Source organism: Octopus bimaculoides, chromosome 15 (genome assembly GCF_046866305.1).
Source record: "Octopus bimaculoides isolate indiv1 chromosome 15, ASM4686630v1, whole genome shotgun sequence".
Lineage (NCBI taxonomy): Eukaryota > Metazoa > Mollusca > Cephalopoda > Octopoda > Octopodidae > Octopus > Octopus bimaculoides.
In genome coordinates, this window is record NC_142942.1 from 46355725 (window position 1) to 46375300 (window position 19576).

The window sequence follows — 19576 nt, forward strand, 5'->3', positions numbered from 1 at the left end:
TGATGCGATGTTTAAAAATGTTGCTAAGTTGAGATTATTCAAGGAACTTGTCGACAAATATTCTTGCAAGGATATTCAAAATCTAAAAGCAGCAATAATTCCCCCACCTCAGTAACATCACGGAGTCGAAATCTGAGCGCTTTTAATCATACATTTATCTCCTTGTTCTGGACTACCCTGCAACTAAACAACAACAGTTGAAAATTTAAAACAATTAATAAATTTATTTGATTTGAAATATATATATTTTTTTACAATGTCCGAATATGTAGAGACAGTCCAGGACAAAAATATAGAGTATTTAAGTTTCTTCAGCTTCCCTCGCCTCTCTTTGTTTCATCTTCATCACAACCATTTCTCTTAGATTCATTTCTTCGTCTTTCAAAGAATTCTCAAGATATGTCATTTTATCCTGCCGCAGATAATGAGGAAAAAAAGAAAACAAAAAAGAAAACGTTTAGATCCGAAGGAAAATTACATACACGCGCCCTCTCTCTCTCTCTCTCTCTCTCTCTCACACACACATATATACACACGAACTTATATTCTTGAGCCGAACACCCTAACCACTAAGCCACGTGCTTTTTCTTTGTCTGCTAATTTTCTTATTAACAATAGAATTAAAGAGACACTGAAATACATCGTTGTTAATTCCAGGTCAGCTTCGATCCTGGATATATCTTTCTTAGTTCAAAGCGTTCCAGACTCGACCATCTTTTGCTATTTTCAAGCAATGTATCCACAACTACATCATCCAAAGTGCTCTTCCATTCAGTATCATGTCTGTAGGAAGTGGGCCTTTTGCTGCTATTTCTAGAAGCTTCAGTGACCACTTTTGCACAGTTGCACACTTATATGAAATGCAAATAGTTCAATGTCTTCGATCGTTATATATATATATATATATATATATATATATATATATATATATATATATATATATATATATATATATATATATATATATATATATATATATATATATATATATAATACCGGTCATGTCTTGCCCAAAGACTGAATTGGTGAGATCAATTAACTAAGCAAGAGTTTACAGGTTCGTACCTCCCCTCCAGCTCATGTTTGTGCTAGTGGCTATGGCCAAGCTTTATTGAACTCTTCGCGGTCCAGTCCCTCTGGGTGCAAGTAGGTACCCCAAGCTATAAAAAAAGCCTATACTGAGTAACCGACTAATCACTCGTTCTTTTGTAGCGTGAAAATCACCATTTCCGACAGGGAAAATTACGGAAACCATACGAACAATTATATCTGCGAGTGAACATTGTTTATCTAGGGGAAATAGATCTATTTACCTAAAATTACGGAAGCCATACGAACAATTAAGTGACAAACATGTGTGGACGTGTGGTTAATAGGCTTGCTTACCAGCACAAACATAGTTCCGAGTTCAGTCCCATAGCATCGCACCGTGGGCAAGTGTCTTCTACTATAGACCTGAGCCAACCAAAGATTTGTGAGTTTATTTAGTAGACGCGAGCTGAAAGAAAATCGCTGCGCAAACACGCACACGCATATATTTATTATTGTGCGTGTGTCTTCGTGACTGTCCCTGTAATATAGCAGTTCGGCAAACGAAACCGATACAATAAGTATTGGGGTTAAATTCTCCAAACACTAAATAAAAACTAATCAAATTTTTTTTAATTCTTTCAAGGGAAATAACTCATATATAAATTTGATTGAGTTACATCCTTTGATAATCTAAAATTTAAAGATAGATAGATACGTAAATGTTGTCTGGGGCTTGTCTTTAGGTAGCCCCTTAGTAATGACATACGAGATTTGTTCTGATTGTTTACGCTCTGAGTTCAAATCACACTGAAGTCAATTCAATTTTTCATTCTTTCAGGTTCAATAAAGTACCAGTCAAGTACTGGTATAGATTACTCATAGTTTCTCAGAACATGGCTCACTACATTGTGAGGGGTTGTAGAGCACCACTGACAGTGTCCCATTCCCTTAAGAAATGAAGGTGGTCTGGTGAAAGGAGCTAACAATATTTTACATTGAGTACACCTCAAAAACTTGAAAAAAAACATACCTACAATGTATCCCCTCCAGACTTTGTTTCTTCATAACTTTCTTTTAATTTTCTTTACTTGTTTCAGTCATTAGAGCACAGCCATAATGGGGTACCACCTTGGAAATCTTTTTTTTTTTAGTTTAATGAATCAACCTCAGTACTTACTTGTTTTAAGCCTGGTCCTTATTCTATCAGTCTCTTTTGCTGAATCACTAAGTTATGAGGATATAAACACACCAACAGCAGCAGTTGTCAAGCAGTTATGGGGAGCCACATACATATATTATATGTATATCGTTGCTATTATGTTAAACTGTCATATGTCCAAACTTGACCAAATGCATTTTTTTCAATATTTATTTTTGTTTGCAATAGCCAGTTCTTTTGGTCAAACTATTGTATTTCCAGCTGCTTCAGATGCCAAGATATCATAATATTGTCTAAGTATAGTACAATGGTTTTGCTATGGAATGTAAAACTTTTTTTTTTTCTGAAAAAGCAACGTTTTGGACTTATGACACTTTTATATAATAGCAATGATATATATATATATATACATATACATATACATATATATATATATATATAGCCTACTTTCAGTTTCTGTCTACCAAATCTACTCACAAAGCTTTGGTTGGCCCGAGGCTATAGTAGAAGACACTTGCCCAAAGTGCTATGCAGTGGGACTGAACCCTGAACCATGTGGTTGTGTAACAAGCCTCTTACAACAAAGCCATACCTGTGCCTCCATGCACCCACAAATACCTTTTAATTAATTTTCAGATGTTGTAGATTACGATTATATCAGAATTTAATGAAGAAAACAAAACATTGGAACACAAGGTACCGAACACAATGCAGTAACTGGTAGTAAAAAAAAAAAAAAGAAAAAAGAGCCAGTGTAAAACTGGCTAAACATAACAACTGTGAACTAGAATAAGAAACAATTTCGTGCAAGAAGTAATCAGTAAAATGCTGGGTAACCAATGCAAACATTGAACTGTCTGTACTTCATGCAAATGGGCAAGCATGCAAAGATGATTATAAACACACACACACATATATATATATATATATATATATATATATATATATATATATATATATATATATATATATATATATATATATATATATATATATATATATACATGGGCGTAGGAGTGGCTGTGTGCTAAGTAGCTTGCTTACAAACCACATAGTTCCAGGTTCATTCCCACTCTGTGGCACCTGGGGCAAGTGTCTTCTACTATAGCCTCGGGCTGACCAAAGCCTCGTGAGTGGATTTGGTAGACGCAAACTGAAAGAAGCCCGTCGTATATATATATATATGTATGTGTGTGTATATGTTTGTCCCCCCAACATCGCTTGACAACCGATGCTGGTGTGTTTACGGTCCCGTAACTTAGCGGTTCGGCAAAAGAGACCCGATAGAATAAGTACTAGGCTTACAAAGAATAAGTTCTGGGGTCGATTTGCTCAACTAAAGGTGGTGCTCCAGCATGGCCAGTCAAATGACTGAAACAAGTAAAAGAGTATATACATATTGTATACATACGCAAGCACATATACAAATATATATAGTAGTAGTAGTAGTAGTGGTGGTGATGGTGGTAGTAATGGTAGTAGTTGTGGTTTAGCTTGTACAGGCAAAGATGGGAGTGCTCAATACTCAGCAGGTAAGAGTTGAAGAAATACTACGCATCTGAAGCCGCCATCACTCTCATGTTACTAGCAGCAGTCTTTAGTGTTCCATTCACCTTCCCCATGCAGTGGGACTGAACCCGGAACTATATGGTTGGAAAACAAGCTTCTTACCACACAGCCACACCTAAAGATATTTTTTTATTTGATCAGCCGAAGTTACAAAGTGACTCAAGTGCTGAAAGTTTTGTGCCTTGACACACGTGCCAAAGCACAAAAATCTCAGTTCTTGAGTGACTTTGTAACTTCTGCAGATGAAATAATAAAAAAAAAATAACACACACACACACGAAAAATTAAAACAAAAACAAAATGTTATTTGTGAGGGAAAAAAACTTGGGATCTCATCAATGGTTAAAGTAAAAGTTTATTACACAAATTAGTGTGAAATAGTTAAATAATGATAATGATAATAATAATAATCAGCTATCCTTTACACTGCTGCCAATGTTTGGTACCCCTATGAAGAGTGAACGGTCACTTGGTGGACTGCTTTGACATTATCATCTCTCGCAGGTTGTCTTCAGAATCTTTCAAACTTTTCTCCAAGATGACTTGTTTATTCTGAAAATAATTTAAACATGAGAACAAACATTTGTACAGGACACAGGGATGGAAAAAAAAAAAAAAAAACAATATTTGTACAAAGAGACATGATAGTGAAATGGTAAGGTGGTAGAAAAATGACTGTGATGATAACAGACAAATGGATGAGAAACCGGCATGATCAAGATTTCCAATCTTACTACAACTGCTGAGTTCTTCCTCTCGTTAAAGTACCTAAATTTTGCATGCGCTTGTTAGCTGCTTGCCTTTCTCTCTCTCTCTCTCTCACACACACACACACACACACATGTAAAAAAAAAAAACGGGGCTACTTAAACTCTTATTTCTTGTCATGGGCCCTCAACTCCTCACTAGGGTTTTACGGACACCATTGTTACATAAGGTGTGTCTTCAGCATGTTTAGACCTGGCAGAGTGTGACACTCCCCAGGTCCACCCAACGCTGATTTCTTCCAGCAAAAAGAGAGACACACAGACAGACAGAAAGTAAAACTGACTCCAGTACAGAACTGGTACTTTATTTATTGATTCAAAAAAGAATAAAAAGCAAAGTTGCCCCTGGTGGGACTTCAACTCAGGGAGCAGGGACTCAGAACAATTACCACAAAGCAATCTACCTGACGCTCTAACAATTGTACCAATATCCAACAGAGTGACAACCAGAACAGCATCCACCCAGGTTTGCGAAGCACAACCAATGTATTGGAATATGTAAAACCAATGACTAAGAAGAGACAACAAGGGAGACTCTAAATGGTGACTGATTCTACCAACGAGACCCTTGTCAGCCATATAAATATGTCTGCTTTCGTCACAGTGTAAAAATATCAATGACCAACACTACAAGAAGTAACACATACTGTGCTAGAATAAATTATTTATTATGCATGCTAAGCAGTTCTGTGACCAAAACAAATTTTTTACCCTCCTTGAAATTTCTGTCAAATGTAATGCTTATTTATTCACATTCATTTGAATTAGTCATTCATTACTTTGATGTAATTGTTTGCTTTTAGGGTAAGTTTGAGAGGCCGGATCTGGCCAATTTGAAGATAAAACAGGTAGATTATTTTGGCCATATTTGGCTAAAGTTGAAATGCAAAAGGGTTAAATCAGTTCACAGGGTTGTCTCTCTTGGTATTGATATGTGCAAATTAGCTAGAACTGCATTTATCCGTCTACCAAAGAGCGCAACAAGATGACTGATAATGTTGTGACATCTATTGCCTTAAGTGAGAATTTTTCTCCATGGCAAACTTCAGAAAAAATGGCCTTTTTATAGCTCAAATATGTCACAAGCATGTTTGAACGGATTTCAAAGTTTTTTTTTTTAATTAATACAGTTTTAACCCCTCCCCATAAAATTCCTGGTAAAATCTGCCACATGTTTTCAACATAGTAATGTGATGTAGTCACATGAGAAACAAAACACTAAATTACTTCCTTAATTTCTGAATAGACTGCTGAAACAGAAGCAATAATTCCTGCAGACAAGAATGTGCTTTAATTTGTGTCATGCTTGTTCCAATATGCTGTTCTTGATCATGATTGGTGTAATTGGTTACCATGGAAATGACAATGAGTCACATGACGATGGGTAAAAAATAATATAAGAATGGAGTCAATGAGGAGCACAACACAGTCACTCAGTTTGCTAGAAATAATAACCAAATCACCTTCAAAGTTTTTCCTAAATCTTAAAAAAAAAAAAAGAAAAAGGTAGGGTGGATGAAAGAGACATTAGCTATTGTAATCTTGGATGGTCAAAGCTGGAACAGCTATGATCACAGTTTTACTCACTCAACACACATTTATTTAACAAAATATATGTGATTTATGTAATCTGAAACAGAAATTAAAGCTATGAGATGTCTGTATTATAGACTTCAAGATCCAGTCAAGTATATTTGTGAAAGAAACATTCCCCTGGATAGGATGCAAGTCGATTGAAGATAACATTCCACAAGATTGGTATTTATTCTCCTCACAGCTGAGTAAAACCATAGAAAATATTAAACTCATGACCTAATAACCAGTGCCAATTGGTTCCGTGATCTCTCCTAATTCTGCTCAAGCAATCTCACCTCAACATGTATGAATGGTAACAATATGTAATAAACACTTGATTATGCTCACCAGAGAGGAAGAAAGAGAGATGGGTGGGTGGTGTCAGAAAGATCACCTCAAAAGATAGAGATTTGATATTCACAGATGAAGAGAGACTGTTGTAGAAATGAGAGAGAGAGAGAGATAGAGACAATGACAATGACCAGACATTGTTAATTGAGGAGGATGCAACGATTTAATAATTTGCTAAAATAAACATTTAACATTCACGGAGATGTACTTGCATAGCAAGTGACTTGGTCTGAGATCGTGTGCCGAAACAAAAACATTTGCAGCGTGGAAGGTGTTTATAAGCCATTTAAAAAAACACACAAAAACTGTTAGGATTCACTTCGATATTTAAATTTAATCTGTGTCAAAATATTTTCGCTGCTTTGAAACCGCAACCTGTTCACTGACAAAATTTCATGCAGCACAAAATTTTGTCAGTAAACAGGTCTCGGTTTCAAAGCAGCGAAAATATTTTGACACAAATTAAATTTAAATGTTGAAGTGAATCTAACGGTTTTTGTGCTTTTTAAATGGCTTATAAACACCTGTCTAAAGTGGTCCAAGTTAGAAACCTTCTTTCAAGAATTTATGCTTATTTGCTCCAAACATCAGCTTAATAATGGCAAAATTACTTCCCTAAATTCTTAATCATTTCCGAAGTTTTAACAGGAACAAAATCAGTGTATTTCAACAGAAATATATATTTGCAAAAGGGTTTATGTGGGCATTTTTGTTGCAAACACCAATCAGTAGAACTACAGTCAAGCTACAAGAAGAACCAAGGACTGATACAGTGGTTAAACAATTCTTAATCCAATAATATCTACAAATTTATGATAATCATTCTCAGCTGATAATCATAGCATGGCTCAAACACATAAAACCATTAATTGCATCTGGTGATTCGAGCATGACCCAAACGGATGTAAAAGCCATCTCTGTGGAAATTCCCAGTAATGAAATGGATGTGAGACAGTTTTTATACAAAAGAATATAGAATAAACAAACAAAACAAAACAGGATATTACAGGGAAGAAATCCCAAAGAAAAGTGAACCGAGAGACAATAATAGAGAAGAAAAGAGGAAGAGGTAGAAGCATTAGTAGGAAGAGGGTGAAGATGTAGCAGATGCTACCAGATCTAACACAAGATGTGACACAGAAGAAACGTGAAGGAAAAAAAAACGAAACAAAAACACAAAACATAGGTGTTCACGATAAGAAATACTTACCTCGATCATATCACATCACAGTTTCACTGTTCTGTGGTACAGTGGTCACTCTCACAGATGGTACCGTAAAGAAGAAATACATTCTTAAGTGGCCGACTTTTTTAGAAAGACCAAATTTAAGAGCCTTTGCAAAACAGAAACTTAAGCAGAGATAATTTGAAAATTGCACACTGTAAGAACCAGTTGCTGTCGGCTGAGGGTTTTTTTGTTTGTTCTCTTACATATTTATGATATTACACTAATATAAAAATTTATAATTATTATTACGATTATTAATTAATAAACTGACATGGCTATAAAAAAACTATTATTATTATTATTATTATTCTGTCTTTAAAGACTTCAGTAAAATAATAACTTATCTGAGTTACAGTTTATATGAATAAATTTTTGTTATATAAATTTTTTAAAAGATTTTCTTTTGTAATTAAGTTCTGAAAGTGGATGACCAATGTTACAAAGATGGGGTGGAGTAAAACACTGGAAAGCAGAAGTAGTGGGTAGCATTAAAGATAAAGAACAAGGGAGGCAGTGTGGGGGGGGGGGGGGATTAAAAATAGTGACAAGAGGGTAACGTGCGCGTGTGTGTACTGTATTGATTTTGTGCAGAAAATTGCATTCAGTAAACATTACATGCATCACTGTTGCACATAACTGCATCTACAGCTTTCAAACCCAAAGATGTTGAGAACCAATGTTGGATTGGGATGGGAGGTGCTGGATTACGGGGTTAACTGTGCAGGATTGCATATAATTTAGGTTAGAATTTAGTTTCTGGTCTTCATATTTTTCGAGGAAAGTTCTCGACATTGTACAATAATACAAGTTCGATATTAAGAAATTTGGCAACTTGAACAAAAAAAAGGATTAAAAAAGAAAAACCTTGGAAAAAACGGTGAAATTTTAACAAATTAAATGTAAAGATTATCAGCATTTAACATTTGCTTTCTATGCTGGCATGGGTTAGATGGCTTAGCAGGAGCTAGTAAAGCCAGAAGCCACACCAAGTTTTACTGTCTGTTGTGGTATGCTTTCTACAGTTGGATGCCCTTCCTAATGCCAACCACTTTACAGAATGCATTCTTTTTTTTCTATGTAGTACCAGCACATAAAGCTATCTATGTGGTAACAGTACAGGTGCTTTTCACATGGTGCCAGCACAACAAATGAATATTGTTTATGAGATGTTGACGATTTTAACCAAATAACAATACACATATGAATATGTATGTTCCACTGTGTGGCACCTTGTCTGACAAAAGCCTTGTGACTGGATCTTGCTAAGTGGACGTTCCATCATCTGTATATGCATATGTCAAAGTGCTTGTGCCTCCTTTGACAGCATAAAAATTTTTTGAACTTTCAAGATCAGCTATTCCAAAAAAAGTAATTGTTTCACATTCTCTCAAAAGCTTATAAAATTCTAATGACATCAAAAACATACAATACTCACAGGTAAGAAAAAAAACGTTTCTTAAATGTATAGAATAATTCAAGGGATTGCTTTGGTCAAAGGGTAGAATTCTTGCCATTACTACAGGAGATGTGGGTTCAAACCTCACAGGACGCTTTCAACTTTTTTCTATCCAAAGTATTTTCTAACCCAATATTTTTCATACTGTTGTTTCTAGCCTTATGTGTGCTTCATAATCCATGATTCTCAAAAAGATACATGTGTGTGTGTGTGTGTGTGTGTGTGTGTGTGTGTGTGTGTGTGTGTGTGCACGTGTGTGTGTATAGCCTGAAAACTAAAACTTAATTGGCAATCAGTTACATAATCAGATGCAGTTATGTCCATAAAAGTTGTAGAAATAACTAAACTAAAGTGATTAGTAGTAATTAGCAACAAGCCATTAATGAATGTTTAATTATGCTCCTGGCCATGGAAATACCTTGAAAACATATTTCTAGTGTTGTAGTTCAAAGTAGTCATTATAGAGACAACAGTTTGTATGCTCTAGAGCAATGCTTCCCAAAGTGGGCGATATTTTCCCCTGGGGCAGTGGAAAGTTCCAAGCGGGTGTTGAATGGGGCGATAATGAGGTAGCGATTCATGTAGAAACAACAAAATAATGGGTTCATTAAGTTAAGTTTTATTTGTTAAATACAGCTGCTTTGAATTTGCATCAGAAAGGGGTCTATGTTTGTGATTGCTAGTTGGGGTGGGGGCAGCAGCCTGAAAAAATTTGGGAACCACTGCTCTAGAGGGACAGCAAGCATGATTGTGTGGTTAAGCTGCTCATTGCCCAGCCATGTGATTTCAGGTTCAGTCCCACAGTGCAGCACTTTGGGCAAGTGTCTTTTCCTATAGTTTGGGGCTGAGTGAATTTGAAAAATGGAAACTGTCAGAAACCTGTTTTGTGTGTACATATATATAGCTTTTCTGGGTTTTTTTTTATTTACTTGTTTCAGTCATTAGACTGTGGCCATGCTGGGGCACCACCTTGAAGAATCTTTAGTCAAATGATTCAACCTCAGTACTTATCTTTGTAAGCCTGATAGTTATTCTACTGGTCTCCTTTCTGAAGCCACGAAGTTATGGGGACATAAACACACCAACACCAGTTGATAAGCAGTGGTGGGGGGACAAACATAGATGCAAACACACACATACACACACAACTGTCTTCTTTTCATTTTCTGTCTACCAAACTCACAAGGTTCTGGTCAGTCTGAGGCTGTAGTAGAAGAGACTTGCCCATGGTGCCATGCAGTGGGACTGAACCCGGAACTATGTGGCTGGGAAGTAAATTTCTTACCACACAACCATGCCTCTGTGTGTGTGTGTGTGTGTTTGCATGTGTGGTGTGTGTGTGTTTGCATGTGTGGTGTGTGTGTGTTTGTTTGGTGTGTGCAACTGTAGTGTCTCTCTCTCTCTCTCTCTCTCTCTCTCTTCACACCTCAGAGATTCTATGAAAGCAAAACTAAAATACATTCCAGAATATTTCCATCTGCCAAAGAGATAATAATTCAACAGTCATCAGGTACGCTGTGTTATCAGGGATTATCTTCAGTGATTGAGTAGACTTCCGAGAGGCAAGCAGTTTAATTTAACTAACTACTACTACAACTGGAACATTATCAGAGTAAAACATAAACATGAACACATTCGATATCCCATTGCCAAAAAAATAGATAGAAATTACAAAACTGATATCTTGGCAAAATAAATTTCCTTCACTTCTTTCATCATCATCATCAGCACCATCATTATCTATTATCTACATCATCAGCAGCACCACTTTTATCAACATCACCACCACCACCGCATGCTGTACACATTAGCATCCATACATCACCGCCACAACTCCTGTCTTCTTTACCACCATCACCACCACCACCACACTAAGTATTACACTTCTATTCACCATCTGCCAAGACCCTTATATTGTTACCTTGACCTCAACATTAAACATCCTTTTCTCTGCTTCTTACTCATAAATTCATCCCACAATTCACATCAACTCACACTATACACCTCGCTCTAACCCCAGGGTAAAAGGGAAAAGATATTGAGCCCCTTTGGTCATGAATGACCATGGGATTGCACCTAGAAAGTTTCCCTCTGAGACACAAGTCCGGGCAAGGTTGTTTATGGAAAACCAGCAGTCACCTATGCATACCGGTCTTCCCTCTCCTGCCACCGATGTTATCCAAGGAAAAGGCAAAGGCCGATACAGCTTGGCACTTGTGATGTCGCAACTCATTTCTACAGCTGAGTGAACTGGAGCAACATGAAATAAAGTGTCTTGCTCAAGAACACAACACGCAGCTTAGTGCAGGAATCGAACTCACTACCTCATGATTGTGAGCCTGATGCTCTAACCAATGAGCCATGCGTCTTCACGCTCTAAACTTACCTGCATTATGTATACCCACACCTCCAAAGAACTAGTACTACATAATCTTGCGGGATCGTTTCGAGCTAGCAAGATTGCAAGGGCACAAAGAAAGCATGAACTACACATGTCCAGAGCCAACTCCTTGTCTTCAGTCCCAACAGGCCACCAGTAACCAGTCTTCTTCACCCATGTCCTTGGTCTTTGTCGACAACAAAATAATAATAATAATCCTTTCTACTAAAGGCACAAGGCCTGATATTTTGGGAGAGGAGACTAGTCGATTACATCGACCCCAGTGTTTCACTGGTATTTAATTTATTCACCCTGAAAGGATGAAAGGCAAAGCCGACCTCAGCAGAATTTGAACTCAGAACGTAGTGGTAGACAAAATACTGCTAAGCATTTCGCCCCGAGTGCTAATGATTCTGCCAGCTCGTCACCTTCTTAATAAAAATAATAATGATAATAATAATAATAACAATGATTTCATGCTTTTGCCACAAGGGCAGTTGATTACATTGATCCCAGTGCGTAACTGGTACTTGTTTAATTGACCCTGAAAGGATTAAAGGCAAAGGTGACCTCGACAGTATTTGAAATCAGAACGTAACGGCAGATAAAATACTTCTAAGCATTTTGCCCTGTGTGCTAACAATTCTGCCACCTCACCAGTTTCTTAATTAATAATAATAATAACAATAATAACTACACAATCCAACAAGGGATTGTCATTATGGTTATTTATCTTGCTAGAAATAGTAACCAAATCTCTCTCAAATCTTACCATACAGCTTATGAACAAAAACGAAGGACACATTGGACAACATAGTCCTAGGTAATCTATATTTGAACAGAAGATGGCTGGAACACTTGATTGCAGGTTCGATGGATCAGGACTGACCAAGCGCAAAATAACAGCCCTCACCACACCATGTCCAAACCTCCGGACAGTAAAACTTATACCAAACCATTACTCACAGTTAAAGTTTTGATTTTTTCCTCGGACGTCTCAATTTTTTTCATTAAGTTTTCTCTAACTTGAGGAATTTCTTGAAGAATAAACCTGTTGGACAGACAAAAGAGAAGAGACTGAGATTAAAAATAATAAAGGAATTGGAACAAAGCTATGAATATAAGCATCATAATCAACATTTTAATGTCAGATTTTCTAAACTAGCATAAGATGGACATCTATATTATTATATTATAATGATATGATAATATTCTTATAATTATTATTATATTATAATATGATAATATTATTATAATTATTATTATATTATAATGATATGATAATATTATTATAATTATTATTATATTATAATGATATGATAATATTATTATAATTATTATTATATTATAATGATATGATAATATTATTATAATTATTATTATATTATAATATGATAATATTATTATAATTATTATTATATTATAATGATATGATAATATTATTATAATTATTATTATATTATAATGATAGAATAATATTATTATAATTATTATTATATTATAATGATATGATAATATTATTATAAAAGGTAGTGAGCTGGTAGATTCATTAGCATGTCAGATGAATTGTTTAGAGCAGGGGTTTTCAAACTGTGGTCTGCGAACCACAGGGAGTCCGCAAGGACAAAACAGGGGGTCCGTGGACAGCAAATACTTTTTATGGGCAATTTGATTTTATATATGTTTTTTAATCGAAATATTTTAATTGACAATAAACCTATTTGTTAAATAAATAAATGTAAAAATACATGTTATTTTAAGCAAATATTTATGTATAAATTTCATAAGCGTTTATAAGGGGGTCGTCCCTAAGGTAAAGCCTGAAATATAAGGGGGTCCGCAAGTCAAAAAGTTTGAAAACCCCTGCCATACAGGCATGGGCTGGCCAGTTCAATAGGAGCAGATGAGCTGAAGGGCTGAGTTGAACTCCAGTACTGGCTTTGGCATGGTTTCTAGGCTGGACACTCTTCCAAATGCCAACCACTTTATGGAGTGTACACTGTGTGCTTTTTTTTCATGTCACAAGTGATATCAGCAACTAACTTACAACAAGACAACCCCACTTGAATGAGTGAACGTGTGTATGTGTGTGTGTGTGGGGGGGGGTAGTATACAAGGGGGTGGTTTTATACCAGGTGTCAAAATAGGATAAGCACAGGTATTTTGCTGTGGAGGAGATACATGGTTACCCTGCATCATATAAGGCTGGGTGGAAATAGCTGGAAAGAGAGATAAAGAGGGTGGTGATGAAGTGTCAGGGGATACCTTTAAGGTAGAAGAGGGAGGATAATGTAAGAGAGAATAGAGACAGATGATTGGAATGGTGGGTGGGTGGGTAAGTTAACAAGAATGTGAAAGGAGTCAGGATAAACTTACATCCTGCCAACTCCTTCATAAGTTCTGGTGTCACTGGGTAATGTTGAGATTTCCTGATCTAAAACTTTGGCGTGAGTTTTCTGACGTTTCAACGTTTCAATCTGGGCATCCGACATCTTCAGCTGTTGACGAGTTGCAATCATTTTTGACTGAAGATCCTGGAAAGCCTGAAGTTATAAAAAAAAGAGAGAAAGGAGACGCTGAATCCTATTCATCATCATCATCATCATCATCATTATTTGTTTAACATCCGCTTTCCATGCTGACATGGGTTGGACGATTTGACTGAGGACTGGCAAACCAGATGGCTGTACCAGGCTCCAATCTGATCTGGAAGAGTTTCTACAGCTGGATGCCCTTCTTAACACCAACCACTCTGAGAGTGTAGTGAGTACTTTTTACGTGCCACCGGCACGAGGGGCAGTGCTGGCAACAACCACGTTCAAATGGTGTTTTTTATGTGCTACCTGCACAAGAGTCAGTCCAGCGGCACTGGCAACGACCTCGCTCGAATGTCTTCTAACGTGCCAGTAAGGCGACACTGGTAACAATCACGTTCAAATGGTGCTATTTACGTGCCACTGGTACGGAAGCCAGACAGCTACTTTGACAACGATCACGCTTGGACGGTGCTGTTAGTGCTCCACTGGCACAGGTGCCAGTCATCGGACATGGTTCAATTACGATTTCGATTGTATTTCATTTTTCTGTTTTGTAGCTTAAAAAGGGTTCCAGGCAATAGCCCTTGCAGGCATCATCACCATTTAATGTCCATTCTCCATGCTGGCATGGATTGGATGTTTTGACCAGAGCTGGCAAATTGGAGAGCTGTACCAGGCTCCAGTCTGATTTAGCATGGCTTCTACAGCTGGATGCCCTTCCTAACACCAGGCGGGCTTGGCTGTGTGTTAAGTTTGCTTCCTAACCGTGTGGTTCTGAGTTCAGTCCCACTGTGTGACACCTTGGGCAAGTGTCTTCTACTGTAGCCTCGAGTAGATTTGGTAGGCGGAAACAGAAAAAAGGCTTGTCGTATACATGTGTGTGCGTGACTTTGTTTACCCTCCACCCCACCACCACTGATAGCCGGTGTTCATGTGTTTACGACGCCGTAACTTAGAGGTTTGGCAAAAGAGAACGATAGAATAAGTATCAGGCTTGAAAATAAAATAAGAACTGCGATCGATTCATTCGACTAAAATTTCTTCAAGGCGGTACCCCAGCATGGCCGCATTCTAATATTCAACTTTAGCCTATTATTATACTGCATGCGCATAGATACAGATATTGGTTTGAGCGGTCAAGATGTTCACTTAGTAACCAGGAAGACACCGTTTCGAACTGCGTAACATCTTGAGCAAGTACAGCAGTCATTGAGAAGTAAGCGAGAAACAGTTGTTTAATACCTTAAAAGAAAAAGCATGAATGTAACAACCAGCATCATATTCTCACTTATACCTGGATTTGTGCCAGAAAGCAAGGAACCAGTATATTACGGTTCAAGTTATGAAGTGAAATTGAAATAAATGAATATACACGTTTTGTTAAGAATACGTCAACACCGTTATTGTGCCCGCACATTAGGCTATAAGTTAATGCATCATATATATATATATATATATATATATATATATATATATACGTATATATACACACATATATACATATTTATATATATATAAATGTATATATATATATATATATACACACTCACACGAAACATATTCAAGACAATATAATGTATTTGACCTGCAACTTCTCTCACCTCGTAGAGGCTGACTCATGTATATACATATATACTCGTGTGTATGTGTGTGTGTATATATATATATATATATATATATATATATATATATATATACATACACAATGCTGTGATACTATTTCTAGCCTATCAATCGACGCCTACAAAGGTTTCCTTCCCCTCGTTTGTTTGTTCTCACGTTTTTGTCTTTTGATCATTACATTCTAACAAACCACCAAAGATCGACGTCTAAATTATTAATACAAATTACTTCCTAATCCGGAAATCTAATGATCTAAAGTTTACGTGGGGCACCTAGAGGAGATAAGTGAATGTATTATAAAAAGGAAAAAAGAATGGAAAGAAGAGAATAAACTAACCTTTTTCAGCTCTTGGTCGACAGGAATGCCTGCCACAGCCATTTTGGTTCAGGAAGAGATAACTCGTCTCAGCTACTGTGTTAATGAACGGAACTAGTGGCTATCCGGCTAGAAATAGCAGCCGCATTAGATAATGATATGCCCACACACGCACAGGCACATCTTTTTTGGAACTGAATCTCGAAGTTCATAAAAAGCACTATAAATAATAACATGTAAATATTGAGTAGAAAAACCAAAAGTCGAAGGCTATCCATGGGACTCGACTATACATTTCCTGTAGACATTGCAGCTGTTCTACCATTGAAGCAAAGTAATCCTTCGACTGCCATAATTCATTTGAGAAACCTTCTTACCAGTGAGAATTCTTGCGACCTCAAGTTAGTGCTTCAGTATGCCTGCAGCCGCATGGCTGAAAGGAATAAAAGATATAATATATAAAAATATATATATAAATTAAAAGAATGGAGTAAACGCATATTAACCAATTTATTTTATCCAAGTTATTTATTACTAGGAGAAAATAAATACATATAATAAAATATAGGAGTGGCTGTATGGTAAGTAGCTAGCTTACCAACCACATCGTCCCCTGTTCAGTCCCACTGCGCGGCATCTTGGGCAAGTGTCTTCTACTATAGCCTCGGGCCGACCAAAGCCTTGTGAGTGGATTTGGTAGACGGAAACTGAAAGAAGCCTGTCGTATATATGTATATATATGTATGTGTGTGTGTATGTTTGTATGTGTGTGTTCGTCCCCGCAACATCGCTTGACAACCGATGCTGGTGTGTTTATGTCCCCGTAACTTAGCGGTTCGGCAAAAGAGATCGATAGAATAAGTACTAGGCTTCTAAAGAATAAGTCCTGGGGTCGATTTGCTCGACTAAAAGGCGGTGCTCCAGCATGGCCACAGTCAAAAGACTGAAACAAGTAAAAGAGTGTATATATATATATATATATATATATATATATATATATGTGTGTGTGTGTGTGTGTGTATGTATGTATATATATACTCTTTTACTTGTTTCAGTCATTTGACTGTGGCCATGATGGAGCACCACCTTAAGGGTTTTTAAGATGAACAGATCAATCCAAGACTTATTTCTTGCGCCTAGTACTTATTCTATTGGTTTCTTCGGCCAAACCGCTAAGTTACACGAATGTAGACACACCAACATCGGTTGTCAAGTGGTGATGCTAGGGAAAAACGCAGACACAAGCATATATATATATATATATATATATATATATATATATATATATATATATATATATATATATATATATATTCATTTTCCATCAACTAAATCCACTCACAAGGCTTTGGTCGGTCCCAGACTATAGTGGTTGGGAAGTAAACTTCTTGCCACACAGTCATGCCTGTGTCTATGTACATATATATATATATATATATATATATATATATATATATATATATATATATATATATATATATATGTATATATATATGTGTGTGTGTGTGTGTGTGTGTGTGTATAATATATGTATGTATGTATATATGTATAATATATGTATGTATATATATGTATGTATGTGTATATATATATATATATATATATATATATATATATATATACATATGTGTGTGTGTGTATATATATATATATATATATACGTATGTAAAAAAATTAGATTCAAGATGAATATGGTACTTAAGTTTACGCACCAGAATTAAGTATGGTATTATCCATACAATTCCAAAATAAGGTGATTAAAGTCAAAATAAGCAACAAGGATATCCAAAGTTAATGCAATACAATCGTTTCATGCGACTCCATTTATTTAAGCAATGTGAACATTACATCAAAAGTAAAATGCAGAGCAATCCTCAGCAGCACAAAGATATAGAAATTTACTGAAATTTCATTTCAACAGAAGGACATATTTTTATAACTACATTTAAACTCTCCAAGTAGAAAGGAAAAATACAAAAAAACATTTTGACTTACCCAGACCATACAGGCTAGTGAATAATTCTAAGCAGATTTTTAACTGTCACTGATTTTATTTGTTTCTTTGTTTCTGATTTATGGATCATCTTATCAGACCTAATGATTCAAAGCTTAAGAGGGCACCAGCATTTTCCTTATGCTAGTGCCCTCTTAAGCTTTGAATCACTATCTTTTTGCTTGGCGGTTTATGCTTTTATAACTATCCAAAAGGATAGACATATCATTGAGAACAATAGATTTAGTTGGTGGTCTTGTTATCTCTATTCTAGCTTTTGGTGAAGTAGAAGAGGTTATAAGGGTCAAGTAGTGAAGGCATTATTTCGGCCTAGCTAAAGGCTTCTGGAAAATATAAAACTGCTGTAACAGAAAAGTCATTGTTCCACCATGGATAAAGGTCTGTTGTAGTGTTAATTTAAATTTGGCTATGGTGGATGGAATCCACTTCATGCATGCAAGATCCACTACATATATATGATTTTTTTCCAGCCTGGTGCTTATTATATTGGTCTCTTTTGTTGAACAGTTATATATATATATATATATATATATACAAAAGCGAATGATATAATTTTGAGTTCCCCGATTTTATGTTTGTTGCATTTTCTACTGTCTTTATGCTTTATGATGTCCTATAAAAACTCTTTGTATAGCCGTTTTGAGGTATTAAAGAAATCGGCCTTGACACATTTCCTGTGTCCTTATGTTTACAAGGGGGAAGACAAGCACCTAGGAGACAGCTTCCTAGGTCTAAACAACAGTAGTATTATTCCCTTCATGGGACTGTCACATTAAGTTGCTAGCATACAACTACTTCAGTTTTAATGTTTTTCATTCTTTTCAAATTTTGATTTTGTTTTCAAGGAAAACATTAACTTATTTTCAATTTTGTGAACAAAGTCCATCAACATTTATATTGTCTAAATTTACTTAAAACTCCTCACCCAAAACAGATACGAACGTTCATTAAAAATTGTCAGTTTAGTAACCTTTAATTCTTTGAAAACAACGTCAACCTTTGCTGTTGTCGCACTCCAAACAATTAACTCGAACCTGGACTTCGCCTAAGTGAAGAAACTGCTAGGTGTCAAAAATAAAATAAAAAATAAAAAGCCGACAGTTTATGAATAGCAGAGCGAGCGATGCTTGAAATGGGCAATTCCAATATTTCTACGCGAACGTGCTGCCGTCGAATCGAATCTCTAGTAGCAAATAGTCATGAAATGAACTATTATGCCCAACGTGTTCTTCTTACCAGTAGACGCTACTAAAATTCCTTCAGTTGCAAAAGCTTTTGTATTTTTTTTTTAAAGTAACGTAGCGTCAAAAAAAGAAAGAAAGAAAGAAAGAACGAAAGAAAGAAAAAGGCTAAAAAGCCCTTCATTGCGTTTGAATGTTGCAGTGTGAAAGTTTAAAACGGAATCTTCGTCTGAACATTGTAGGAGAAAGTCAGCGAAAACAAACAACTATGAGTTACAACATTCCTCCTGGCATGAAGCGGCCTCAGATAAGTGTGTTAAATAAGAAAATTCGCATGTTAGGAAACCCTTGTATATGTGAACGGAGTCCCGGCGAAGTACAATGCTCT

General features: G+C 36.2%; 1 protein-coding gene across 3 annotated transcripts; it reads right to left on the reverse strand.

Annotated features, from left to right (window-relative positions):
• Window positions 1–197: 197 nt before the first annotated feature.
• LOC106880852 (prefoldin subunit 1) lies at window positions 198–16172 on the reverse strand. 3 transcript variants are annotated; one of them, XM_052973304.2, is made up of 5 exons: window positions 16015–16172; window positions 13894–14060; window positions 12484–12568; window positions 4186–4312; window positions 198–412 (listed from the first exon to the last, which is right to left on the reverse strand). In XM_052973304.2, exons 1-4 carry the CDS (start codon window positions 16054–16056, stop codon window positions 4226–4228), a joined length of 381 nt encoding a protein of 126 aa, XP_052829264.1. In that variant the 5' UTR covers window positions 16057–16172; the 3' UTR covers window positions 198–412; window positions 4186–4225. The 3 variants fall into 3 exon arrangements, with proteins under 3 accessions (XP_052829264.1, XP_052829263.1, XP_014786477.1); XM_052973303.2 differs by lacking the exon at window positions 4186–4312; XM_014930991.3 differs by lacking the exon at window positions 198–412 and having other exon boundaries at window positions 4098–4312.
• Between the last annotated feature and the right edge of the window lie 3404 nt (window positions 16173–19576).

Bases quoted from the DNA above. Each gene is read 5' to 3' on its own strand.
- LOC106880852 (XM_052973303.2), bottom strand. From the start codon at position 16,056: ATGGCTGTGGCAGGCATTCCTGTCGACCAAGAGCTGAAAAAG. The intron at 14,061-16,014 runs GTTAGTTTATTC...TTATAACTTCAG, and splicing joins TCGACCAAGAGCTGAAAAAG to GCTTTCCAGGATCTTCAGTC. The intron at 12,569-13,893 runs GTAAGTTTATCC...TCTGTCCAACAG, and splicing joins TATGAAGGAGTTGGCAGGAT to GTTTATTCTTCAAGAAATTC.